This window comes from Beta vulgaris, chromosome 1 (genome assembly GCF_026745355.1).
Source record: "Beta vulgaris subsp. vulgaris cultivar EL10 chromosome 1, EL10.2, whole genome shotgun sequence".
NCBI classification, from domain to species: Eukaryota; Viridiplantae; Streptophyta; class Magnoliopsida; order Caryophyllales; family Amaranthaceae; genus Beta; species Beta vulgaris.
The window spans coordinates 45,134,722-45,159,607 of NC_079202.1; the positions used below are offsets into that span (position 1 = coordinate 45,134,722).

At 36.2% G+C, this 24,886-nt stretch overlaps 1 protein-coding gene across 1 annotated transcript; it reads left to right on the plus strand.

Moving 5' to 3' along the window:
• The first annotated feature begins 9,121 nt into the window (after positions 1-9,121).
• On the plus strand, positions 9,122-16,128 carry LOC104892868 (single-stranded DNA-binding protein WHY2, mitochondrial). Its single transcript, XM_010678890.3, has 8 exons — positions 9,122-9,333; positions 9,997-10,115; positions 10,227-10,312; positions 10,400-10,492; positions 11,966-12,060; positions 12,145-12,218; positions 12,724-12,812; positions 15,616-16,128. The coding sequence occupies exons 1-8, from the start codon at positions 9,302-9,304 to the stop codon at positions 15,790-15,792; spliced, it is 765 nt and encodes a 254-aa protein (XP_010677192.2). The 5' UTR covers positions 9,122-9,301; the 3' UTR covers positions 15,793-16,128.
• The last annotated feature ends 8,758 nt before the right edge of the window (positions 16,129-24,886 follow it).

The window sequence follows — 24,886 nt, forward strand, 5'->3', positions numbered from 1 at the left end:
ACTAGTGTAAAATTCTTTTTCTTACCTTATAGAAATAATTAACTGGCATAAAGGATCAAGGAATTCTCTTGGCTTAATTCATAGTTTATAGCTCACCTTCAAGCCTGTTGTGATAGTGATTGGGCAGGGTATCCTAGTACTAGAAGATCAACATCTAACTTTTGTGGCTTGCTAGGTCAACCGCCTATTGCTTGAAAATCTGAAAAACAATATGTTTTAGCTTGATCTACTGTTGAAGCGGTGGCCATGACTATATGTGAAGTAACGTGGGTGAAACAACTCTTGAGAGAATTAGGTCTCAAGCATCTTGGCACCATTGCCATTTTTTTGTGACAACTAAGTTGCTCTAGACATTGCACCTAATCATGTTCACCTTGAGAAAACTAAACATGTTTGCATTGACTGTCAAGTCATCAGGGAAAAGACTATGGAGGGTCAAGTTAATCCTACAAATGGTCCTACTTCACAGCAACTAACTGACGCCTTGAAAAAGTTCTTACAATTGAACATCAATCCTTTCCCCTGAGCAAGCTTGAAATTTATACCTCTCCTCCAGGCTTGGGGGGGGGGGGTTATTGAAAGAGGTATAATGTTTATCTAGGCCTAGGACCACTCTCTATGAATATGATATACAAGCCTTGTAGTGCACTGCATTACACCAGATAATGTCACCAGATCCTAGGAGGATATTCCTTGTATAGCAGTATTGCTAACAGGGAGTCATGTCCTTTCTTTTTTCTTTACTTACTATCATTAAAGATACATGGTGGAGGCATTCTTTGGTGGTTTATAGCCCTTATCTTTGTTGTAGTAGGGTTGTAAATAAGTGAGCTAGCTAGTGCTCCTCATAGCTATAGTCTAATGAAGGAACATTGATCTCAGAATTATGATCAATGATAAAGAAAGTTGACGTTAGGGGGCACATTGTAGCACATGATGATTCTTGCTATTTCTGTTTTCAAAACTGATATTAAACAATATTACGGATGTAAACTAGCTTAGTTGACTAAAGTCTAAATTAAAGATGTAGGATCTAAAATTTGGAATCAAATCCCAAATAAATTAATTTTCTTTGTAGCTCTCTCTACACAGGAAGAGAAGCATATTGACTTATTAAATCATTGTAATCACTCAACCTAAAATAGGGTGAAATTGGGTTTGACCTACTTCTCATGTTATTCAAGTTTGGTTATTATCGAAATTTGATAATTTCACATTACAACCAAAGCTTGGTTGTATTTTAATTTCAATATTCTATTTTATGATAAAGCGTTAACCACTGAATCAAGTGATATCTAGTATTTCAATCTATACAAATATATTAAAAGGCGTGCGAAAGAAAGCCTGTGTGCCACGTGGCACTTTCCTCACATTTATAATGTAAATGTTTTATGTCTACATGTGAATCTCACTTTTAAAAAAATGTGTAAGTGCAAGGTATCGAACACGTGACCTTTGAAATGAAAAGTAAGAGTTTAACCATCAATACACTATGACTTTGTTGTCTAATGTTTCAAATAAAATATAATGAAGTCTTGTAATAATTGTAATTAACTAAAAATACTTAAACAAGTATATATACATTTCTAACACTCTTATTGCGTAATTTACAAGAGGATATTGATATCATATTCTCTTACCACAATTCCTTTTAAGATATTGTTTTCAAACTCAAACCTTTCAATTTTTTTACTTATCACGTCGTAATATAACGTGAATTTTCCAATTTCTTAATGGATAAAAAATACGAGTAGCAAAAGAAATTATGAAATTTTAAAACAACAACATATTTGTTTATTGTAACTGACCCGAGGCATCCCCCGGATAAAAAAAACTAGTTTAAAGTGAAATAGTGTTAAAAAAATAAAAATATAATTAGCTAGGTATAGCCCGAACCTAAAAACTAGTTGTATTTTTCTTATGGAGTACCTATGTATTTTTTAATATTCTATGTTGTACTCCTTATCTTTTTTGTTCTACATTATAGTACCCTAGCTTCAAGATTTAAAGTTTTCCCTATGGTATCCCTACTAAATCTTATTTATTATGGACGTTAATGTGAAGAGGTAACGCCCACCAACTCTGTTGTTATTATTATATTGAAACCCCATGAACTCCAAACTTATGCTTCTAGATCTTTTCATTTTCTACCAAAATTATGCAAATTTAAAAGGATACCAATAAACTCATAGGTCGAATTTTATTGGAAAATTTTCCATCCATGTGTTAAAAAGTAAAGAAATTACTGACATTCAATTTAATGTTTACTTAACATAAGGCTACTATAGAGAAAACTTTTTAAAGTTGAAAGTGTATTATATAGCACACAAAAATATAAGGGACACAATGTAGAATTTTAAAAAACACATGATAACCATAGGGAAAATCCAATTAGTTTCATATTAAAACAATCTGTCTTGCTTACGACCGATAACACTTATAAATATAGGTGTTGTTGCGTGCGTGTTTTAGTTTGTTAGCTTATTTTCAAAAGATCATATCTCACTCGTATCTCATTAGAATTGAGCTTTTGACTAGGCGTTGGAAAGCTATCAAGCCAAAATTTCATTTCCACCAGGAATCTTCTAAACATATTGATGACTGTATTGTGAGATATGCCTCATGAAGTTGACCCTTTGTGCACAAATCCTTATGAACAAGAGTTACTCTTATGAGCAAATGGAGTTAGTTATATGAATATGTGGTTACTCTTAACAATAAAAGAATGTTACTCTTATTAAAAAAAATTGCAAAAGGGAATACTAATCAGTTAAACACTCTTATGAACAACGAATGAGGTTACTCGTATGAAAAAATGGAGAAGAGCTTACTCTTATCATCTGGCGTTACTCGTGCAATTACATACGGTAGTTGTATGATTAAATGAGGTTACTCTTATACACGAATAAGATTACTCGTATAAACAAATGGGGGTGGAGTTCCTCGTTTAATAAATGGGTTTACTAATCAATTTACTCTTGTGAATGAGAAACTAATTAGTTTACTCTTATGAATGAACGGGGTTACTCGTTTGATGAACAAACGTGGTTACTTTTGAGAACAATTGAGGATTGGTATGATAAAATAAGGTTACTCTTATAAATAGATGAAGTTAGTAGTTGAATAAATGAGGTTACTCATACAATAAATGACAATACTTGTATGACTAAATGAAAAACTTATCAATTTACTCTTATGAATCAAAGGTATTACTCATTTGAATGAATGCAGTTACTTTTGTGAACAATTGGAGGTTACTCGTATGATTAAATGAGGTTATTCGTATAAATAAATAAGGTTACTAGTGTGAATAAATGGGGTTTCTCATAAGATTAAACGAGGTTTCTCATAGTTTAAACAAAATTATTTGTATGACTAAACGAGAAAATGAAAAACTAATCAATTTACTCTTACGAATGAAAAGGGTTATTCGTTTGGATAAATGCAATTACTTTTGTGAACATTTGGAGGTTACTCGTACGATGAAATGAGGTTACTAGTATAAATAAACGAGGTTACTAGTATGAATAGATGAGGATACTCATAAGATGAGAAAAGGTAATTCTAAGATTAAACGAGGTTATTCATAGATCAAACGACATTACTTGTATGACTAAACGAGAAAATAAGAAACAAATCAATTTATGAATGAATGGGGTTACCCGATTGAATAAATGCGGTTACTTTTGCAAACAATTGGGGTTACTCGTTGATTAAATGAGGTTACTAGTATAAATAAATGAGGTTACTAGCTAGTATGAATTACTCATGAGATTAACAGAAAGTTACTCACGGGTTGAATGACATTACTTGTATGACTAAACGAGGTTACTGATATGATTTAAACGAGATTACTCATATAATATTTTTAAGGTTCAAATTCTTTTAACTCGACGAAAGCAACTCTAAATCTTGTGAAATTTTGGCACGGACTAGATCCAAATGTTATAAGCATTCAAAAATTCAATCCCAGCAGATTGCAGTTATCGTTTTACTCCAACTCGTCCAGTTTCCAGCGATTTCATACCAACTTCAAACTTTTTTTTCAAGAGCATATCAAATCAACTCGAAACTTTATGAAAATACAAAACATTAAACTAAACAAAGAGTAGTACAGTTTAGGCTCAAGAATCTCCAAAAAAGTCAAAGTATGCTAGGAGAACGAAGATTTCAAAGTTCACCTTAATTTTGTGCAAATCTCAACAAAACAACTCGAAATCATGTAAAATTTTGAAAAGAACTAGATCTAGGAACTTAGTTAAGATTTCACGCATAAATTCAATACTAGTAGATGGTAGTTATCGCTTTACTCCAACTGGTACAATTTCCAACGATTTCATACCAATTAACTTTTAACTTCCGCTTTAAAATTAAACCATATCAAATCAACTTGAAATCTTACAAAAATTTACCACGTTAAACTAAACATAGAGCAGTACAGTTTAGACTTAAGAAACTCCAAAAAAGTCGAAGTATGCTAGGAGAATGAAGGTTTCAAAGTTCACCTTAATTTTGTGCGAATCTGGACACAACAATAAGGAGTGTTTCCCTTGGATGTTGGGCTGAGCTATTAAATATTCGAGACACAAAGAAAATGAAAACCATGGACTATGAGAGACAAGTGAGATATAAGAAAATCACGTGAACACAAAGAGTAAATATGAGGTTTATATATGGGTCGGCCACACCTATAAATATAGTTATAGTCGACCACACCTATAAATATAGTTATGATTTGATTTTGATGCATAAGGAGAGGGAAAAACTACAGAAAATAAAGCAAACTAAAAACATAAAACAAAACTAGGGGGGGTGAAGCGTGCAATAGCCACTTCTACTACATCCTCAAATAAAATTCTACCTAAGTTTAAAGGGGGGACTTGAATCAACTCAATTTTGTTGTTCACACCTTGATTTGTCAACCAATCTGCAGCTCATTTCCTTCTCTTTAGCAGTATAAAATTTTGATTTCACATCCTTGAGTTGCAACCATTTTCCAGTATTGTTGTATTATATGGGTGCACTCTCCGTCATATATAATCTTATGATCTCGTTAGAGCCTACACAACAACTTGATTGTCCATTTGTATCACCAACTTGCGAATATCCATTCGTTTGGCCAATTCCAGCCCAAAATCTATTGCATGCACCTCAGCTATAAATGCAGTGCAAGATCTCATGTTTAGTGTGAAGGCAATATGCATTTTTCCATTACTATCACGAATGAGACCTCCTCCTCCAGCTGGGCCAGGGGAGCCCTTTGCGGCCCCATCAATGTTAAGGGCCATCCACCCATTAGATGGTGTATTCCATCTAATATAAGCCTACTACATGATGCTTCTACTAATATTTTGCTCCACGTTCATTTCATCCAGCGCCCACCAAGCTTCTTTAAATTTTCTCATAAAAAAACTTAGTACATCAACCGGTATTCTGGTAATTCCCTGTCGCTGTTGAGTACAAGACAATTCCTCCAACGCCATAACCACCAAACTACTATTGCAAATAAGAGTTTTTTGTGGGGATATACCAGGGTAATAGGGCATTTTGTGGGGATATAACTCACTAAATTTTTTTTGTGGGGATATACTAACCTAAATTTAAGTTTTGTTATAAGTAACTAGAAACACTATCTTCGGTGAGCGAGTCAAATTTTCGGCCTTTGACTTGGTAGGAACTCGCGAGTGAGCCACAAGTAACAGTGAGGAAGTTGGGGGAAAAGAATGTAATAAAAGCAATTGAATATCACACTCGATACAAAGAATAATTAAGCAAGTCAAAGGTTGAAAATATAACTTTCTCGCCAAAAATAAAGTTGTTGGTACCTTTTAACAAAACTAAAATTTAGGTTGGTATATCCTCACAATTAAAATTTAGTGAGGTATATCTAGGACTGGTAAAAGTTGACCCAACCCGATAACCCGACCTGAAAATGACTTGAAAATTCCGGATTTGGGTTGAGAATTTCGACCTGAAATAAAAAATGGGTCGACTCAACCCGACCTGAAAATATAATGGGTTAGGTTGGGGTTGACTTTTTGAACCTGAAAATAACCCGAATAACCTGATTTGGAAGTCGGATTATTTTTAGGTCGGCTCAACTTGAAATTAACATAGACATTCATAACTTATACAACCTAGCTTTTGTTATTCTGATTTGTATTGGGCCAAGTCCATTTCTTGGATCACCTAAATTTCATTTCAGGTCATTAACCCATACTTTCATAACTTAGCGTGTATAGTTGAATTTCATTTCAGGTCATTTTGGGTTGTTTTGGGTCAACTCGAAATTGAAAAGGTCAGTTTGGTATGATTTTCGACCTGAAATTAGAATCAGGTCGGCTTTGGGTTAGGGGTAAGTGACCTGAAATATAAATTAGGTCAACCTGAAATTGACCCAATCCGACCTGATTGTCAGCCCTAGGTATATCCCCACAAAATGCTCTATTACCCTGGTATATCTCCGCAAAAAACTCTGTAAATAATATAGGTCATGTTTCAAGAGACATATCATTCCTATCTTGGACTTTGATGTTTCGAATGATCCATTGTTGGAAATTACTTGATCTAAAAGAGATAGAGCTTGTTTGGCCTCCAACTTGGCGCCACACCTCCCTAGCAGCCTTCTAGTCACGAAGCACATGGAGCGTAGTTTCATCTTCATTTTCGCACAGACTTCATCGAGGATTATTAGTGAAGTTACGCCTTGCTCAGTTTGCGTTGCACATGAGCCGGTCATGCATAACAAGCCACATGAACACTCTTATTCTTTGTTGGACTCTAGGTTTCCATATTAGTTACCAGCTTCCATGTCGAATATTATTTTCATTTTCATTATTGCGAATTAGTTGTTTAGTAGATTTTATTGTGAATTTACCTCTTGGCGTTCCTTGTCAATATATCAAGTCTACTATGCTTGGATCTTCCTTCAAGATATAAGCATCAATATGTTGAGGAATCATGGGAGGGAGATAGTTGGCAAAAGTGTCCCACTTCCACCCCGATTCAGAGTCCCACATGTTAGCTACAGTTGCTCCACTAATCTCAACAGGGATATCATGTATAGCAAGGTCTTTGAGAGTTCGATCCACTACCCACTTATGCTCCCAAAATAACGTTGAGGTCCATGTTCCTGCTGCAACACGAGGCCCATTCACAAAGGATTTTTGCATTCTTCATGATCCCCTTCCAAACATTAGACATATTTGCTTTGGGTGCAAACATATCTATATCACACCGCCCTTTGCAATATTTACTTTTGAGCACCCGCGACAGAGTGCGTTGGGCTCAGTCGAAACACGCAAGCCCAACTTAGATAAGACGGATGCGTTTGTTTGCCGCGTTGAACTTAGGCCAATCCCCCCCTCATTTAGTTTAATTGGTTGTTGTGACTACTCCCAAGGAATGAGATGAATTTTATGAGTGTCATCATCCCCATCCTGCACAAAGCAACAAGTCTTCTTATCTATGTCATCACATATGGACCAAGGCAACTTAGCAGTTTGCATTGCGTAAGAGGCGATGGTTGAAACTGTGGATTTAGCAATAGTGATTCACTTTGCTAAAGACTTTGATTTTCGGCCCGCTAATCTCTTTTTTTTCACAAAGGTACCTAAAGGTGTCACGAGTAACTCTACTAGTGAGCGTGGGCCTCCCAAGGTACATTCCTAAATTGTTTGTGGTTTCAATCCCCAAGGCTTGACTTACCTCTGCTTTATCATCTTGACACATATTATTCGAAAAGTAAACTAGCTCGCGACTTTGCGAAACTTATCTTGGAAGCCCGAGGCCACACAAAATTTGTGAGGACAATGCTTTAATACCCCACCTTGCTCAATAGTAGCTTCCGCCAAAAGAATGATGTCATCTGCAAAACATAAGTTAGAAAGCCTCGGACCATTTATACTTGCTTGTATAGGCTCCCATTTGCCTTCAATCAATGCCTCCTTAATGATGTGATTAAGTCGTTCCATATATAAAACAAAAATGTACGAGGAGTGAGGATCCCTTGTCTAATTCCCCTGTTAGGAGTAAATTTTCAGTGGCTCACCATTCCATAACACTTGCATAGAAGAGGTTGTTATGCATTCCATAATTATAGAGATGAGGAGTTGGGGAAACCGGATTTTTAAGAGAGTTTCTTGAATAAAGTTCCATTTCAATCTGTCATATGCTTTTTCAAAATCGATCTTGATGGCCATAAACCCTTTCTTTCCTTGCTTAGTTTTCATGGTGTGAATCACTTCTTATACAATAACAATGTAATATGTTATTTCCTTCCCGAAAAAAGCTAGTTTGAGTACAAGAAGTAAGATAAGGCGTCATAGGTTTAATTCTATTAACAATGCAATTGGTTATGATTTGTACACTACATTGCATAAACCTACCAGCCTGAATTGGGAAGCAAACTCGAGGGTTTCAATTTTGGGAATTAATACGAGAAAAGTTTGATTCAAATTAGGCATCATACCTCGACCCTCCATGACATCCACCACCAGTTTATACACATCATCCACAACTAACTCCCAATGCTTTTGGAAGAAAAGGGCCTGAAACTCGTCCGGACTCGGGGCTTTGAGCGCCCCCATGTTTTTAGCCGTCACTTCAACTTCAAATCTCGTGTATGGCCTTCTCAAAGTGAGCCAATTTGCGTGAGTGAACTCCTGGAAAATGTCCATAAACAATTCGACATTTTCATTCATTCCATCATCATTGAAGAAATTGGCGAAATAGGAAACTATGTTGCTCTTTACCTCCTCTTTATCATGGAGCCAATTTCCCTCAAGATTCCTTAATTTTACTGAAATTCTATTTCGCCATCTCCTAATCATAGTACTAAAGGCCTGTTCTCTTCGGCATAAAAAACTGAACTGAACTGAACTGATTGCAACTGAACTAAACTGAATTAAACTATAACTAATAGTAACGATAAAAAAATAAATTAGGTTATGGATTAAACTGATCGCAACTGAACTGAACTGAAAATTAATTAGGAAGAACAGATCGTAAAATAAAAATATGACGTATTTCGATCACCATCTCTTAACCACTCCACATGAGAATTATGGTTGACCATATATAAGAAATTGTGCATATAAAACCCAAAGTTTATCGAGTTGATTTTGTGATTCATTAGCAAGTGTGGTAAAATTTTGGGAGGCATTTCAAAAATTGTTTTTATCCTATCATTTCTTCACACACTCACTGAGTCACTTCTCTTACCATTTCCCGCTGAAAAACCCTTCTTGTTGCAGGCCCTTCCTTCATAGTTCATCCACTCTCTTCCGAAGTTACTTACAAAATGATGAAACTAGCCACCATTTTCAAGTCCAGGTTTCTATATACTCTTCTTCTAACTCACCATTTCCATCGTTTTACTATTTCAATTAGGGTTTTTTTTCGCTGAATTTTATTGTTTTCTTCTCTTTCCAATCGTATATGTAATTCGGATTTTACTCCTTATTTACTGCCGTTATTAGGGTTTTGAGTTCCTTTCTGTTGTAAAATTATCCGTGAATGAGACTAGACTTCCGGTAATTGATGTTGCATTTCTATGTTTTTGTTTAGCATTGATTTTATAGTTCTGCAGGTTGCTAGATAAGTAGAACTTATGTGAATTTTGAGCGGGTGATTTTGTGTATTCCTCTCCTAAACAAGGAAATTAAAGGACTGGAATTAATCGAATGCTGTGTTATTTTTGATCATGTTTATGAAATTGTTTGCTGAAAAAAGAAATTTCAATACATGATTTTGTAATGAGATTATAGTATAGGACTTTTTATGGTAGGGGTTGGATGGTAACTAGTGCAAGAAGCTGCGTGAGGGGTTTGTAATTTGTTCTTACGCTCGTTAAGACGTAGTTAATTATCGCATAGAACGATCAAAGAAAAGCATTTTCTTCTTATGTTAGGGATTCATTTGTTTATGAATGAGGACTCTGAAGTAGAATCAATTGCTTTCTTCATCTTATTGCTAATTTTTTCTTCTTAAAACAAGGGGCAATGTATCTGGGCAACTTCTTAACCGATATAATGCTACTCAAGATCTCTTTGGCTTGCATGCTTCGATGAACTGTGCTGGCATCTCTACAGTTGGACAGCAGAGTTTCACCAATGGTAATGGCAATATTGTGTAGTTCTCTTATTATTTTTTCTGGAATTTCGTTGTTGCACAATTTTATTGCTTATAGTGTCTCATGTCTTTGGGATGTGTCTTCTATTATGCAGATCGTATCTTTGCCGCTTACTCTGTGTACAAGGGCAAAGCGGCACTGTCTGCTGAGCCTGTTCCACCAAAATTTAGTACAGTTAATGTATGAATATAAGCTGTTGACCATTCTTATATAGTGGGTTCTTTGTTTATGATAATAGATTTGCTTGATCTTTTTTCTTTTGTGCAGTGTGGAGGTATGAAAGTTAAGCGTCAAGGTTTCATCTTGTTGTCCTTTTCTCCTTCTGTGGGAGAGCGCAAGTACGACTGGCAGAGGAAGCAGGTAAATATTACTTGTTCTGCTTGTCTTATGAACATATGACTTCTGGTATATATACCCGACACCTCCCCATCAAGATGTGGTCTCCTCAATTAACATCACATGTTAAGATAACCTATTTTATTCTCCTTCCTGTAGCCCTTACGTTTAAAATTACCATAGTAGTCATATTTATGGAAAGGATGAATAAATGTAGTACAAGTTTCCTAGCTTCCATTCTTCTTATAGTTGTATTACCTGAAAGGCTGGAATACAGGTATCTCTATTGAATGTCTTCTGAAAATGTTGATTGTATATGTGTCCTTCCAATATATTGGATTTCAGTCACCCACACTACTATATGATGATTGATTTCTTTGATTGTGTATATGATATCTTGCATCATTTGACCCAGTTTCCTCAGTTATCATCATAGGAGAGATGCCTATTAGGGGGTAGCGATTAAGACCGGAACAGGTTTTCGATTGCAATTATGATTATGATCATGGCGATGGTTGCACATTGTGGAAGCAATGTTAATTGTTATGTCTTGCAAAGCTTTTCATTTATGCAACATGATTTTATATCATTCGTATTTACCATTTAAGCCTTTTATTAGTTTGTCAGCTTTGTATCAATGGACTATCTTTTACAACTTGGCCACTTAGGAAATATAGGTTGATATACAACCAACTTTTGAAATGAATCATAGTGTCTATACTCCATATTCTGTTAATAAATCATAGGGGTGGGTATAGATATACCAATTTTTCCTATCTTCTCATACTCTTTTAAATGGAGGTACTTATGGCAGAGCGGGCCGATCTGGTTGAAATATGATATTTTCATTCTGCTCTACTCATTGTCTCCGAGTCCAATTGTTTGGATGCTGAGAGGTGCAGCACACTCTTTTCCTTTTCTGGGCGTAAGGGTGCAAATCTACTACGTAACGGGCACAAACGAGGATTTCATTCGTGCAATGGGACATTCTTGCCTATTGTCGACAAGAGCTCGAGTCTGGCATCAGTTTCTGAGATGACGAATGCAGAATTTTGGGGGTTGGACAGACTTAAGACTAGTGCAATGCCAAGTTTAAGGTTACAAAATAATATCAGAGCAAGATGTATAGTTTGGATCTCACTTATCAATACCCTACAAAGGGCTTAAATGATGGATAGTTGTTTAACCCAAGACTGAAACAACAATAACATAATAATGCATCTAAACTAGCATACTTAAAGGGCGTAGAGAAACAAGAAAATAAACTTAGAAAACATGAAGCTAAGCATCAAAATCATAAGGAAAAGACATTATGACGAAGGAAAGGGGGGATTCTAATTCCTAACACATAGACACTGTTTCTATCATGTATTGCACAAAGTTATACGTTTAGCTTCTTGGTCTCTGTTCTAAGTGAATTAATGTCTCCCAGCTCTCTTTTGTTGCTCTTCTACCATCTTTATGAGTTGACTAGTATGCTTTGTTCTGATTCTTCAGGTGTTTGCTTTGTCAGCCACAGAAGTTGGTTCCTTGATTGCGTTGGGTCCTACTGGCTCTTGTGAATTCTTCCATGATCCTGCTATGCAAACAAGGTTTTTCCCCCTCTTAAAACTGTATTTTTATCATAGTTTGCATGATTGCATAACGTAAATAGTCCTTGTATATGATTATGGCAGTAATGCTGGTCAAGTGCGCAAGAGCTTGTCAATTAGAGCAAATACAGATGGTTCTGGTTATTTCATGTCTTTAAGTAAGTCCAGTTTCTACTATATCTCTACCATCTAATTCCTACAAGTTTAGATTAGCTGTAGATGAACATCTTTTGGCTTTCTAATTTACTAGAGGAAAAGTAATAGATGGTAGTTTTTGAATTATTTTCTTTTGCAAAAGGTACTATATACCAAACTATAAGCCACATTTCTAATTTTGTTCGTCCCTGAAATAATAGGCCTCTTTCTAAGTTGAGTAACTTAAACTTTGAACATCCTCATGTTACTAAAAAACCCGGTGATATTCTTACATGTATTTAGAAAAAGACTATTGGTATGGCGGAGATTGATTAATTTTAACAGTGAAGGATAGTTCTGGCATTTATGCTAAATCCCTTTAAATTGACCTCAATGTGACTTGGTTGTGTTGGAAAATATTTAAATCCAGAAAGTCATATATTTGATGTAGTTTATCCTCACTTGCAACAATGTATCTTGATCCTGCTTGTCTAGTCATTTGATCTTTCTGTTTTTTCGCTTTTGTAGGCGTTAACAACAGCATCTCGAAGACCAATGAGCGCTTTACTGTTCCTGTGACAAGTGCTGAATTTGCTGTCATGCGCACGTCATTTAGTGTATGAGATCTGAACCCTCTCTGTAAACTAATTTGCAATTATCTAATTTTTTTTTTTTTTTTTTTTGGGTTGGGGATTAAGGCAACTTTGGTTGATTTATATCTTATCTGTTCTAACAGAATATTGCAGAATCCTCATCTTCAAATTTATTGCTTGCTCTAAAATGTCCAAAGAATGATTAGCAAATCTCATTTAGAACAATAATATGTTGATGGGTGTTTGCTCATTACTTGTAAAGATTTAACTTGAAAAAATGACCTTTAACAATCCTTGTCACCATTGCTTGCTTTTATTCAGTATCCTGTCCATGAAATTTGTTTGATGAGAGGCAGCATTATGTGTCCTATCTCTTTTTTACAACAGACTGTACTAAGTTTACCTTGTTAGGGTATAAAACACTCGTGTTCTCCTCGTCTTATTTGAGGATGGAGTATATATATATATATATATATATAGAAGTGAGTTCATATGAGAATGCATACTTATATGAGAAATGAGAATGATATTTATGCGCTATAACTCTTATGAATAAGTGATGTAACTCTAACGAAAAGTGATGTAACTTCAAAAAAAGAATATTCGAAAAAAAAATAATCAAAATTTGAATTTTTTTTTGGCCTCTAAATTTTTTAGGTGGGTATAAGTTATAACTGTAATGAACAAGTGTTGTAATTCTAATCCAATTGTGTGGTTGAGATTCATTCTCATTTCTCATGTAAGGAGCATTATATATATATATATATATATATATATATATATATATATATATATAATTATATTATATATATATATATATATATATGGGATTGTTCTGTATGTTGATATTTAAAACCTAATGATAAAGGTCAGCAAGACGGGGAAAATTAAAGCCATGGCATTTTCATTGTAGATGTTATATTGTATCCTTGCACCTAACACCAACAACTTTTGGTAATGCACATTAGTTAAAACTTAAAACACACTAGGCATAAAATTTTCTGCCTTTGTGCTTTAACCTTTTCTTTTTTATTGTTTATCTTTTTTTTTGTAATAGTTACCGACCTTAGGCTCAATTTTGACTCGAAAAGGAATGCGTGGTAGACTTGAACAAATTTGTGATTCCCCAAATGACCCGACCCGGTATTGACCCTAGCTGATATCAACTAACATTAATGTTATATTTATAACTCTAAATATAAAATCCCTCCTTTTTATTTTGTTTTTGTATTCCCCATCGGAAAATTTCAATATGTTGTCCTATTTTGATTCCTTCCATACATAGAGTAATTTTATGACTTAAATCCCTATTGGTTTTAAACTGCATTAAATATGTTCACACTATTCAATAGTCATTTCTTACTCTTTTACCCCTCAAACTTTATTGATTGCCTAACATTGATTAACTTAAAGAGCTAAAATCTTTATTTCTAATTAATTCAATATTATTTAAAATAGTGGAATCTTGTTCATTTTTTAAGTTGCATTGGCTTCTCCCCTGATTCCAAATAGGAACAACAAAAGAAAACGGAGGGATTAATAGACCCAAACAATAATAATATAATAATCCATTTGTTCAGTTTTGTTCTTCCTATTTGGAATCTTTTCAAGAGATTAAAAAAAATCGAACTAGGAAGATCAAAAGAGACCAGAGGGAGTAATATACTCCTTTCATTTTTTATAGTTGCAAGCTGCGGCGCTTTGTCTATTAATATCTATAATTGGAATTTATTGAAAGTTCAGATTTTAAAAACATCTATTGAGACAAATATAACAAGATTCCACTTTACTATGTTCTTTCTTACCTATAAGTATCAAAGATGGTCAAAGTGGAATAAGAAAGTGTATATGTTACCTGATTTAAAATTGCAAATCTAAATGTTGAAAACCCAAAATTGACCCGACCTAGAAATCGTAGACACTAATCAACAGGAACAGACTCGACGAAAACCCAAACCAAGAAGAAGAATAGACTTGAAATAAGCTAACCGGAACCGTTCTCAAGGACTTGACTGCCACCTCTAATCTTATCCATGAAATTAGCCTATATTGGTTAATTGGTGTTAGTAGGGCCAGGTTTGGAAGAGGGGGGAGGGGGTGAAGAAGTTGTGTAAATATTACTGGGAGACTCGTACTTCTTGTTTATCTCATCCATTGTCATCGGCTTTGTAAATTCTTTTTATGGGTTTTGTCTATCAACTTTTAGTTTGATCTTTTAGCAATTTAAATGGACTTGCATCAGATAGTTTCTTGCCAACATTACATCACAAACACAAAGATAGGAGGTAACCAGTAGTAGGCTCGTAGCCTAGTGGCCTCTAGTAAATTTGAAGAAACCACTAGCAAAAAGTTATAGGATTTTTTCATCTCATTTTATTTTTCTTAATATGAATTTTATGCTGGTAATAGTTAGCACTAACGAACAATTTGGAGGTCCTGGTTAGGATTTTGGTTATTTGGTTGGAGAATCAACAATTTGAGGTGTAAAATTTCCCCCCTTTCTTTATTGCTCGTTTAGAGGCCGTGTAAAGAAACCAATTCTTCTCACCCTCATGAATGTCTGTTCTGCCTCCTTCAAGTCTATCCCTTGAACCAAATTACTCCTTTCTTTCCAGTAATATATCTTGTGCATGTGATCTGGGCATGGTGGGGTTAAGAAAATTTGAGACGTGGTCACTTGAGCGCCAATCCCCATGGGCATATTCCTTAAAAGAAAAAAAGTTGCAGTATTTGATATTGCTCGTCAACTTGGTGGCTTCATGTCTAGCTGCTTGCAACTATTTTGTTGGCATGTATAATTATCGATGTATGTTGGTTTTTTTTGTAGTTTGCATTGCCCCACATTATGGGTTGGGATCGATTAATCAGCCAGCTGCCCAATCCGAATGAGCAAAATTCAATGAATGCTGGTCTGCGGAGCTCAAATTCAATGAAAGCCGGTCAGCGGAGCTCAAATCCAATGAAAGCTGGTCCGGGGAGCTCAAATTCAGAATGGGACAAATGAACTGAGACACAGCGGACTGATGAAGTTTGGTTCTTGCCTGGAAATACCTATTGAGCTTTCTTTTTGTCAGCACCAGAAAAATGCAAAGAAGACTTTGTTAGAGGTACCGTAGGGTGCTAGTTTATATTTAATGTACTTGATATTCTTGCCTCCTGTATGTAGGAGCTTGAGTATGGAGTATGATGGAGCTATTAGTATGCTAACTCATTCTCCTTCACTGAGGTTTGTAGCCCAATATCTGGGTGGTGGATTAAAAGTAGTGTATGGTGTGTAAGGTTGAGGTGTGAATTTTGGGCGTTTGAAGGATAAACGATTATAAATTATTTGTCTTGTCCATTGACTGTTATCGAATAAGAAAAAGTTCTAACAACAAATTGTTTGTTATCAAACAAGAGAGAGAAGACATGTACGTAATTTCTTTTACACGGGCTTCACTCTCCATCCCCTCTCTTGTTTGGTAATTGTTAACAAGTTGTTTAACCATAATAATATATTAAGATTTAAGAATGAAGGGAAAGATGAAGTCTTCTTTCTTTATTTCAGAGGGTATAACAATGCAGAAATTAAAAGTTAAATGCGAATTTCGAATGAGTTTGCATTGAACAAGAAACAAAGTCTATTTGTGCATGTACTCTCGAAATGCATATGGAATTTTATAGGAGAATTCTTGTTGAAAGTTGAATCCTATTGTTGTTAGTTTCTCCAAAGTGGAAAGATGAATTGGATAGCGTTGTTACTTAGATTTGCTATACTCTAAGCTATGTATAAATCTAGCTACATAACTTCTTCGATCATATTGCGTTACGAGTAACATTTTATTGTAGGTTGACACAAAGATGTTTAGGTTGTTTTTTCGGGTAACTTGTGTTGGCTTATTCTTTTCATGCACGACTTGTAGTTTTGAGTCTTTAAGGTGTTCATAAATATTACTGTATGTTTTTTAGCCTGTAAGGTTGCAATGCACAAAAAGCGATGGTAGTGACGGTGCCTTTGTGTCTCGATTTGGTTAGGCATAACCCATAACACGATATAGGTTGTGTTGGTGTGGCGAAGGCTAGAACTAAGCGTGACATTGCATTTATGCTCTATAAGTTAAATTCTATAAATCCTATAGGATCAAGATTGTGAATTTTTTTTCATAGGAGGATGTGGAAACACGAAGTGATGCGTGCACTCAATGTAATGAGATCCACGAACAGCTGAAAGTAAATGAGAGGAAGTTGTAGGAAACTGAAGTCAAGAAGGAAAAGCTTTAGGGGACAATTGAAGAAATGAAGGACGCAATTTAGTGCTTAATGCTAAAAAATCGAAAGTATAGAGAGGGTGAAAGTTTTGCTACCATTGCATAGGTGTTGTCATGTACTCGCAGTTTGTATGCAACTTAATTTTCTTAAACATGTGTCCAGTGGCAGAGCCAGCTAGGACTGTGCACATGCACCACCCCCCAATTTTTTGTGTAAAAATTTGATTTGTGCCAAACGCGGTACAATGCGCTTAACACAAAGCTTATGCGGCGAATACGTAAATCCCTCAATGCACGCAATACTATTGGGACTCGTACAAAAGGTCTAGAGAATAGCCCTTATAAACTATCCGCACCACATTGTACCAATAAAAGCTATTTGGCATGGGTGAAGCTTTTTCACCCTTGATGTCTCAAGTTCGATTCCTGTGAACAACATTTCAAATCTCCTTTTCTTTTCCTTTGTTTTTTTTGGTCAAATCATAAATTCGCCGCTGTGCACCACAAATTTAAAATCCTAGCTCCGCCACTACATGTGTCAATTGACGATTTAGGTAAATAAGAGGAGGGAGTGCTTAAGGTTTTTTGTAATGTATTGGTTACGAATCTATCTATAGATGATGTTGCACTTAATTGTTCTTGGAAAGACTTTCTCCATTCCATAATATAAGCCATGTTCTCTTTTGCATAGTTTTTAAGACGTATCTTTGATCTTCGATATCTTCAATTCCGTACTAATAAAAAAATATAAAAAGTTAATATTATGAAAGTACATATTATAAACAAATCCAACAAGATTCCACATGAGTACATTCATCTATATACTACTATATATTAATAAGTATATTTAGTCAGAAGTTTTAAAGTGTGACTCTCAAAAGAAGAGATGACTTATATTATGAGCTGAGGAAGTAATAATTGTAATGAAGACACCATATAACGGCCAACTAGTTATTAAGCCCGGGTTATACCCCGGGTAAGAAAAAAATTTCTTTATTAATATAATAGTTTATAATAATAACACTAAATACAACTTAGCCTAGTGGTTAGTTATTTAGTATATGTACTTGAGGTCTTGGGATCAAACCCTATACTATGCAATTTCTTAATTTTTTTATTGTACATGGATTACATGAACTAAAACTCTCTAGGGAGAGCGCCACATGGCACATTTTCTTGTTCTCGCACGCCTTTTAATATATTTGTATAGATTGACCAATTTGGTAAAAAAAAATTAGCACCTAACAACAATTTGGTAAAAAAATTAGCTTCGGTGACAATTTGGTAAATAAACTTAGCTTCGGATGATAAATTGGTAAATAAACTTAGGTTCGGATGACAAATTGATAAAAAAGTTAACTTTAGCGATATTTTGGTAAAAACAATTGAGCTCTTGCGAAGTTTAGGGCAAAATTTTAAAAACCTATTTTTCTTTTTCTTTTTATTTATTGTTGAATTCAGGGGTATCTTCTTTTAATTAATACAATACGAGCGAGAATCATTAAAATATTATTTCACTCATCACATGTGGAGAGCAAATGTATTCATGTATGTGCTTGATATTTTTGAGATTTTTTAAGGGATAATTTAATGCACCATTGTCCTCAAAGTTGTCACATATCTTCATTACAAGATTGTATTCATCTTAAAAATTATCCACAAATATATTAAATACATTTCAATACATATTGAATACAAATGTTATTGTTCTCAAATGTTAGTTAGAATGAAAATGGAGAGGAAAATGTAGGGGATACTCCCTCCGTTTCCTAAAGATCTTCCCTCATTCCGTTTAAGTGCGTTTTCAAAAGATCTTCTCTCTTTTACTTTATTCCTTATTTGGAAATTTTTCTCCCCTTTTTACCCTCTCATGTCCCTATCATATGGTCTGTACAAGTGTGGGAAATAATTGTGTTAACCTGTTGTAGGTTAACCTGGCATTCAATATATATAGTGTTTACAATACAGACCTATAACTATGAAAGTACCATTCTACCCTTTACAATATAATATTATCCCTTTACATATAATATTATCCAATACACCCCCTCAATCTTTACGAGGTGAAACAACAGATAGATTGGTACGATGTTTAGTAAACAAATCAGTAGATAGGCCTTTAGTAAAAATGCCTGCAACCTGAGACTGTGTAGGAACATGTCGAACAATAAGACCTCCCTTGGCAACCATTTCTCGAACAAAGTGATAGTCAACATCGATATGTTTGCTACGATCATGATGAACTGGATTAGCAGTGAGATAAGTAGCAGAGACATTGTCGCAATAGACAATCACAGGACGACGGAGAAAGTGGCCAATGTCAGCAAGAAGTTGCTTGAGCCAAATAGTTTCTGCAGCTGTGTAGGCAACTGCCCTATATTCAGCTTCAGTGGAGGATTTGGAGACAGTAGGTTGCTTTTTAGAACGCCAGGAAATAAGATTCTTCCCAAGAAAAACAGCATAACCAGTAGTAGAACGCCGTGTGTCAGGACATCCTGCCCAATCTGCATCAGAATAGGCAATAACAACAGTAGGAGAACTGCTGCTATATAAATAAAGTCCATAATCCAGAGTGCCCTGCAGATATCTGAAAATTCTTTTCACAGCATGAAGGTGAGTAGTACGAGGAGCATGCATAAACTGGGACACCATATGAACAGCATAAGCAATATCAGGACGAGTCATATAGTTAAGTATTGCAATGCACCAACCATACTACGATAATCTGTGGGATCAGCAAGAAGTTCTCCATCAAGCAGAGACAATGTTACTCTAGAGACAACAAGAGTAGTAACTGGTTTAACAGTATGCAGATGGAATTTACGAAGTAAATCGGAAACATACTTATGTTGGGATAAAAATAAACCAGAGGGAGTACGCACAATCTGTACACCTAAGAAATAATGAAGATCCCCTAAATCCTTCATAGCAAATTGAGAAGAAAGAACATATATGAATTTGGCAACAAGAGGAGGACTACTACCAGTAAGGACAATGTCATCTACATATAATAGCAGAATAATGAGATGACCACGAAATTTGAGAGTGAACATAGAAGTGTCACAACTGCTGCACTTGAAACCAATAGATAAAAGAAAGTTGCTAAACCTGGAGAACCAAGCTCTAGGAGCTTGTTTCAAACCATAAATGGACTTACGAAGACGACAAATATGAGTAGGTTTAGATGGATGAATAAAACCCGGAGGTTGACGCATATAAACCTCTTCATTGAGAAAACCATGAAGAAAAGCATTTTTGACATCTAACTTACGAATAGACCATTTAAGAGAAACATCAATAGTAAGAACCAAGCGAACAGTAGTAGGTTCAACAACAGGACTAAAGGTTTCAAAGTAATCAATACCTGCCTGCTGGTGATTGCCAAAAACAACAAATCTAGCTTTGAACCGCTCCACAGAACCGTCATAATGACATTTAATCTTGTAAACCCACTTACAACCAAGTAAATTCTTATCATAGTTGCGAGTTACCAACTCCCATGTGTCATTTTTAATTAAAGCATTATATTCATCTAACATAGCTTGACGCCAACGTGAGTCTTTAGAAGCTTGTTTAAAATTAGTAGGTTCAGACTCTACAATTTCAGTGTTCAAGTTCATTAGGACACGAGGCTTAGACACACCATCTTTAAGGCGAGTAACCATAGGATGTTTATTAGAAATAATGGGAGAGGGGAGACCAGGGGAAGACGAGATGGGAGAGGCCGAAGCAGGCGAGGCTGCCGAGGCACGCACAGCAGGTGGCGAGGAGCCACGAATCTGCTGGGCAGACGCGGGAAGGGGACCGGCCAGGCCATCGAGCGCGGGCTCGACAGCGGGCGAGGCAGCCGCAGGGGTAGGACGCGACACAGGCGACGTGCGTAGGTTGGGCGAGGCAGGATGGCTGCAAGGAGGAGAGCCAGCAGCTGCTGGGTCCTCGACATGAGCTGACACGGGGGACGGGGGAGCGACGACGGGCGAAAAAGTGGGCGGGGCAGCAGAGCTGCGGGTGGGGGGGTTGGTCAAGGCGAGTCGAGACACAGGAATCGAGGAACTGTCAGGGGCGACGTTAGTAATAGGCCAATCAGCTGACAAGACAGAAGGAGACGTGTAAGGCTCAAGAGACTCATGACCAACCAAAGCACGATATGGAAATTTATGTTCATGAAAAAGAACATGACGACTAGTGTAGACTTTCTTGGTAGTAGGATCAAAACATCGATACCCTTTATATTCCAATGCATATCCAATAAAAACACAAGTTTTAGATTTAGGTTGCAGTTTGTGATTTTTAGAGTTCAGGAACAAAGGAAAGCATTCACACCCAAATGTTTTAAAAAATTGATAGGAAGGAGGACGATGAAATAATTTTTCAAAAGGTGAAACACCCCCTAAAACCGAGCTAGGTAATCGATTGATAGTGTAAGTGGCAGTATATGATGCATCAACCCAAAATTCCGCAGGAAAGTCAGAATGAATAATCATAGTACGAGCCATTTCAATGATATAACGATGTTTGCGTTCTGCAACACCGTTTCGAGCTGGAGTGTGGGGGCAAGATTTTTGAAAAATAATACCATTGTCAGAAAAATGTTGGAGAAGAGGAGAATTGTCAAATTCCCTTCCTCCATCACTTTGAAATATTTTAATTTTGCAATTAAAAAGATTTTCAACCATCTTTTAAAACATAAGGAATTTTGAATAAGCTTCCGATTTTCGACGTAAAGGATAAATCCAGGAATAGCGTGAAAAATCATCAACAAACACAACATAATAGCGAAATAATTGATTTGATAAAACAGGAGATTGCCAAAGATCAATATGAATTTTATATAATGGATATGTAGAAATATGTTCAACAGAATCAAAAGGTAAACGATGTATTTTACCTAGCTTACATCCTACACAATCATCATGAAACTTAGAGGTACATGTGATGTATTTATTTGAACATAATTTTCCTATAATGCTAGAAGATGTATGACCCAGACACCTTGCTTACTGGTTCCCTGAAGTAGAACTTCCCCCGTTATCTGGTCCTTAACATAAACAGAGTTTTTATCAAAACTCACAACACAATCATTTTCATGACACAACTTGTTAACTGATAATAAATTATGTTTTAAATTAGGGACATGACAGACAGATGATAAACGGAGGGGACGACTTGCAGTTTTTAAAGTTAAATTTCCAGTACTTTTAATTGGGAGTAAGGTACCATTACCAACTACAACAGAACTAGACCCAGTATAAGGAGTTTTTATAGAGAACGTACCATCCTGAGGAGTCATGTGGGATGCAGCTCCCGAATCCGGGTACCAGACTGAGTCATTAGTTTCACCACCAACAGACAGTGCAGCTAAGGCTCGAGTGACACTTTCTGAGGAGGAGGGAACAAAGCTGGAATTGAAACGCTGGGGACAATAAGCAGCTTGGTGACCTGGGAACCAACACAAACCACATGTATCGGAAGTAGGGGTAGAGGTAACATTGTTACTATTTGATGAATTACTCCCATTTGATCGTCCCGATTACCAGTGTTGTTGTTGTTTCCTCCAGAGCCACGATTATTATTGTTTCCTCCATTCCCACCATTATTACCCCGAGCATTGTTGCCCCCACGATTATTATTACCACCTCTGTTTCTGTTATTTCTTCCCCGGTTTCTCCCCCCAGAATTAGTCTGGGAGGAGGAACTTGAACCAGTACCAGTAGATTTAACGGCAAGTAAGGCATGATGGGACGATGAATCGGATGCATCCTTGGAATTTACCATTCTTTGTTCATGTAGTAACAACTTGGGACGCAAATCATCAAAACTAATTGGGAAAGGATAATGCAGGAGGGTAGTAAACAAATCAACAGGAATTATTCTAGTTCGATCCAATCATTGAAGAACATTAAACCACAATAAAAAAAGGTATAAACATGGCTTCCCTCTCTAAACCCTAGAAATAGACTACTCATTCATTATAATAAAGAACTCAATAAACATGATCAAAGTAAAACAATTTATTAAATTAAGGAAAGTAAAGAAGAATACCGAATGATTGAAGAACAATGAAAAAGTAAATCGACGATCTATATAATCTTCCAATGTAAAAGTTCAACAAAACTAAAGAGAAATAAACTAAGTGTTTGGCCCTAAAAACGTAGAAAATGAGATCGTCTAATCGAAAATACTAAAAACCTATTTATACTATTTACAAAACCGGCTGAAAAACCCGAAAAAACGCGTCTCGAGAAACCGCCCGGTCGGGCGACGGTGATTCAACTTCTACGACAAAAAAGCAAATCCGCCCGGTCGACCGGGCGAACCCGCCCGATCGGGGGTGCAAGCGATTTTGGATCTTTTCTCGCCCGGTTGATCGGGCTAACATGCCTTGCATCTTGTGAAAATTTCATTTCGCCCGGTGGACCGGGCGGGAAAACTGTGATTTTGCGTCAACTTACGAAGGCTGTATCTGTCAAACCAGAAGTCGTATTGGGGCGTGTGACCTATCATTGGAAATCTATTGAAGTCTAGTTTCCAACCCAACTGGAATTTATTGATTATCAATTGTATATCAAAAGTTATGGCTAAAATAGTGAACAGGTGTCAGTTTTGACACTTCTTTCACCAACTCTTTGCTTCATTCTAACTCGAAATTGTCCCGAAATGATGCATTGTGATCCTTGTGCAAGATATCTTCATCTTCAATGATTAATAGGCTTGATCTTAGGTAATCATAATCAATTTGCATCAAAGTAACCTGAAAATGATCAAAACACGCAAACGGGGAGTAGTAGAGCACGACTTACGTAATTCGTTCCATTATACACCTAAATGCTCTAAAAGGAGTTCTAAATGCAATCAAAATGCATCTAAAAACTATATATAAATGTGACATATCAAACTCCCCCAAGTTAAACCTTTGCTTGTCCTCAAGCAAACAAGACATGAACATGAATATGATTGCCTCACCCCTTCAAATATGAAAATAGAGATCAAATTTTTTTTTATAAGGCTCATAAATCATTCAAGCAGGCACAATTCAAGTTCAACCGTTCACATCACTCTATTTACCAATCACCCAAATAGCCAATCCAATGCAGCTGCCTTGTATGACATACAAATCTCGAAAAGGCACTCACTGGGGTGTCACTCCTCTCGACATTTTTGTGGCAGGAAAAAGATGTTCCCGATCACTCACCATCCCAACTAGAGCTGTCAATTCAGTTACTCGAATCGGGTTCAGGTCGGGTCATTTCAGGTTTCAGGTCATGTTCGGTCAGGTCGTGTCAGGTCATTAAATCAAACAGGTCGGGTACAGTCATAATTCGGTCAGGTCTGTCTCGGTTCATTTCTTCTTTCGGGTTCGACGCGGTCAATTTCGGGACAGGTCATCTTTCGTGATCCTGTGGTGTCAGGTCGGGTTTATAGCAGGTTTGTAACAGGTGCTTTCAGGTTCAGGTGAGGTCATGCATGGGTCGGATACTTATCAGGTGAGGACAATAGCGGTTTGGGTCAGGTTCGAGTCGAGTTTAGGTTAGTAGTTATCAGGTTATACCATACTTGGGTTCAGGTCACTTTCGGGTCGCTTCGAGTACGGAACAGGTCATAAATTTTGTGTGGCGTTGCTTCAAATTTGTATAATTATTTAAGATTTCATTGAAAATCAATGCTTGAATAGTTCATCTAGTTATATGCCTTTTTATAGTAGTGCTAGTTTATTATTTATGTTACTATGTGGTGAAATTAATGACAAGTCGAGTTATCAACAATCAACAAGTCGGGTAAAATCGGGTAAAATCGGGTAACATGTAGAACCAAGTCAGATAAAATAATGTACCGGGTCACAACAGGTCTAGT

Bases quoted from the DNA above. Each gene is read 5' to 3' on its own strand.
- LOC104892868 (XM_010678890.3), top strand. From the start codon at position 9,302: ATGATGAAACTAGCCACCATTTTCAAGTCCAG. The intron at 12,061-12,144 runs GTTTTTCCCCCT...TGATTATGGCAG, and splicing joins GATCCTGCTATGCAAACAAG to TAATGCTGGTCAAGTGCGCA. The intron at 12,219-12,723 runs GTAAGTCCAGTT...TCGCTTTTGTAG, and splicing joins TGGTTATTTCATGTCTTTAA to GCGTTAACAACAGCATCTCG.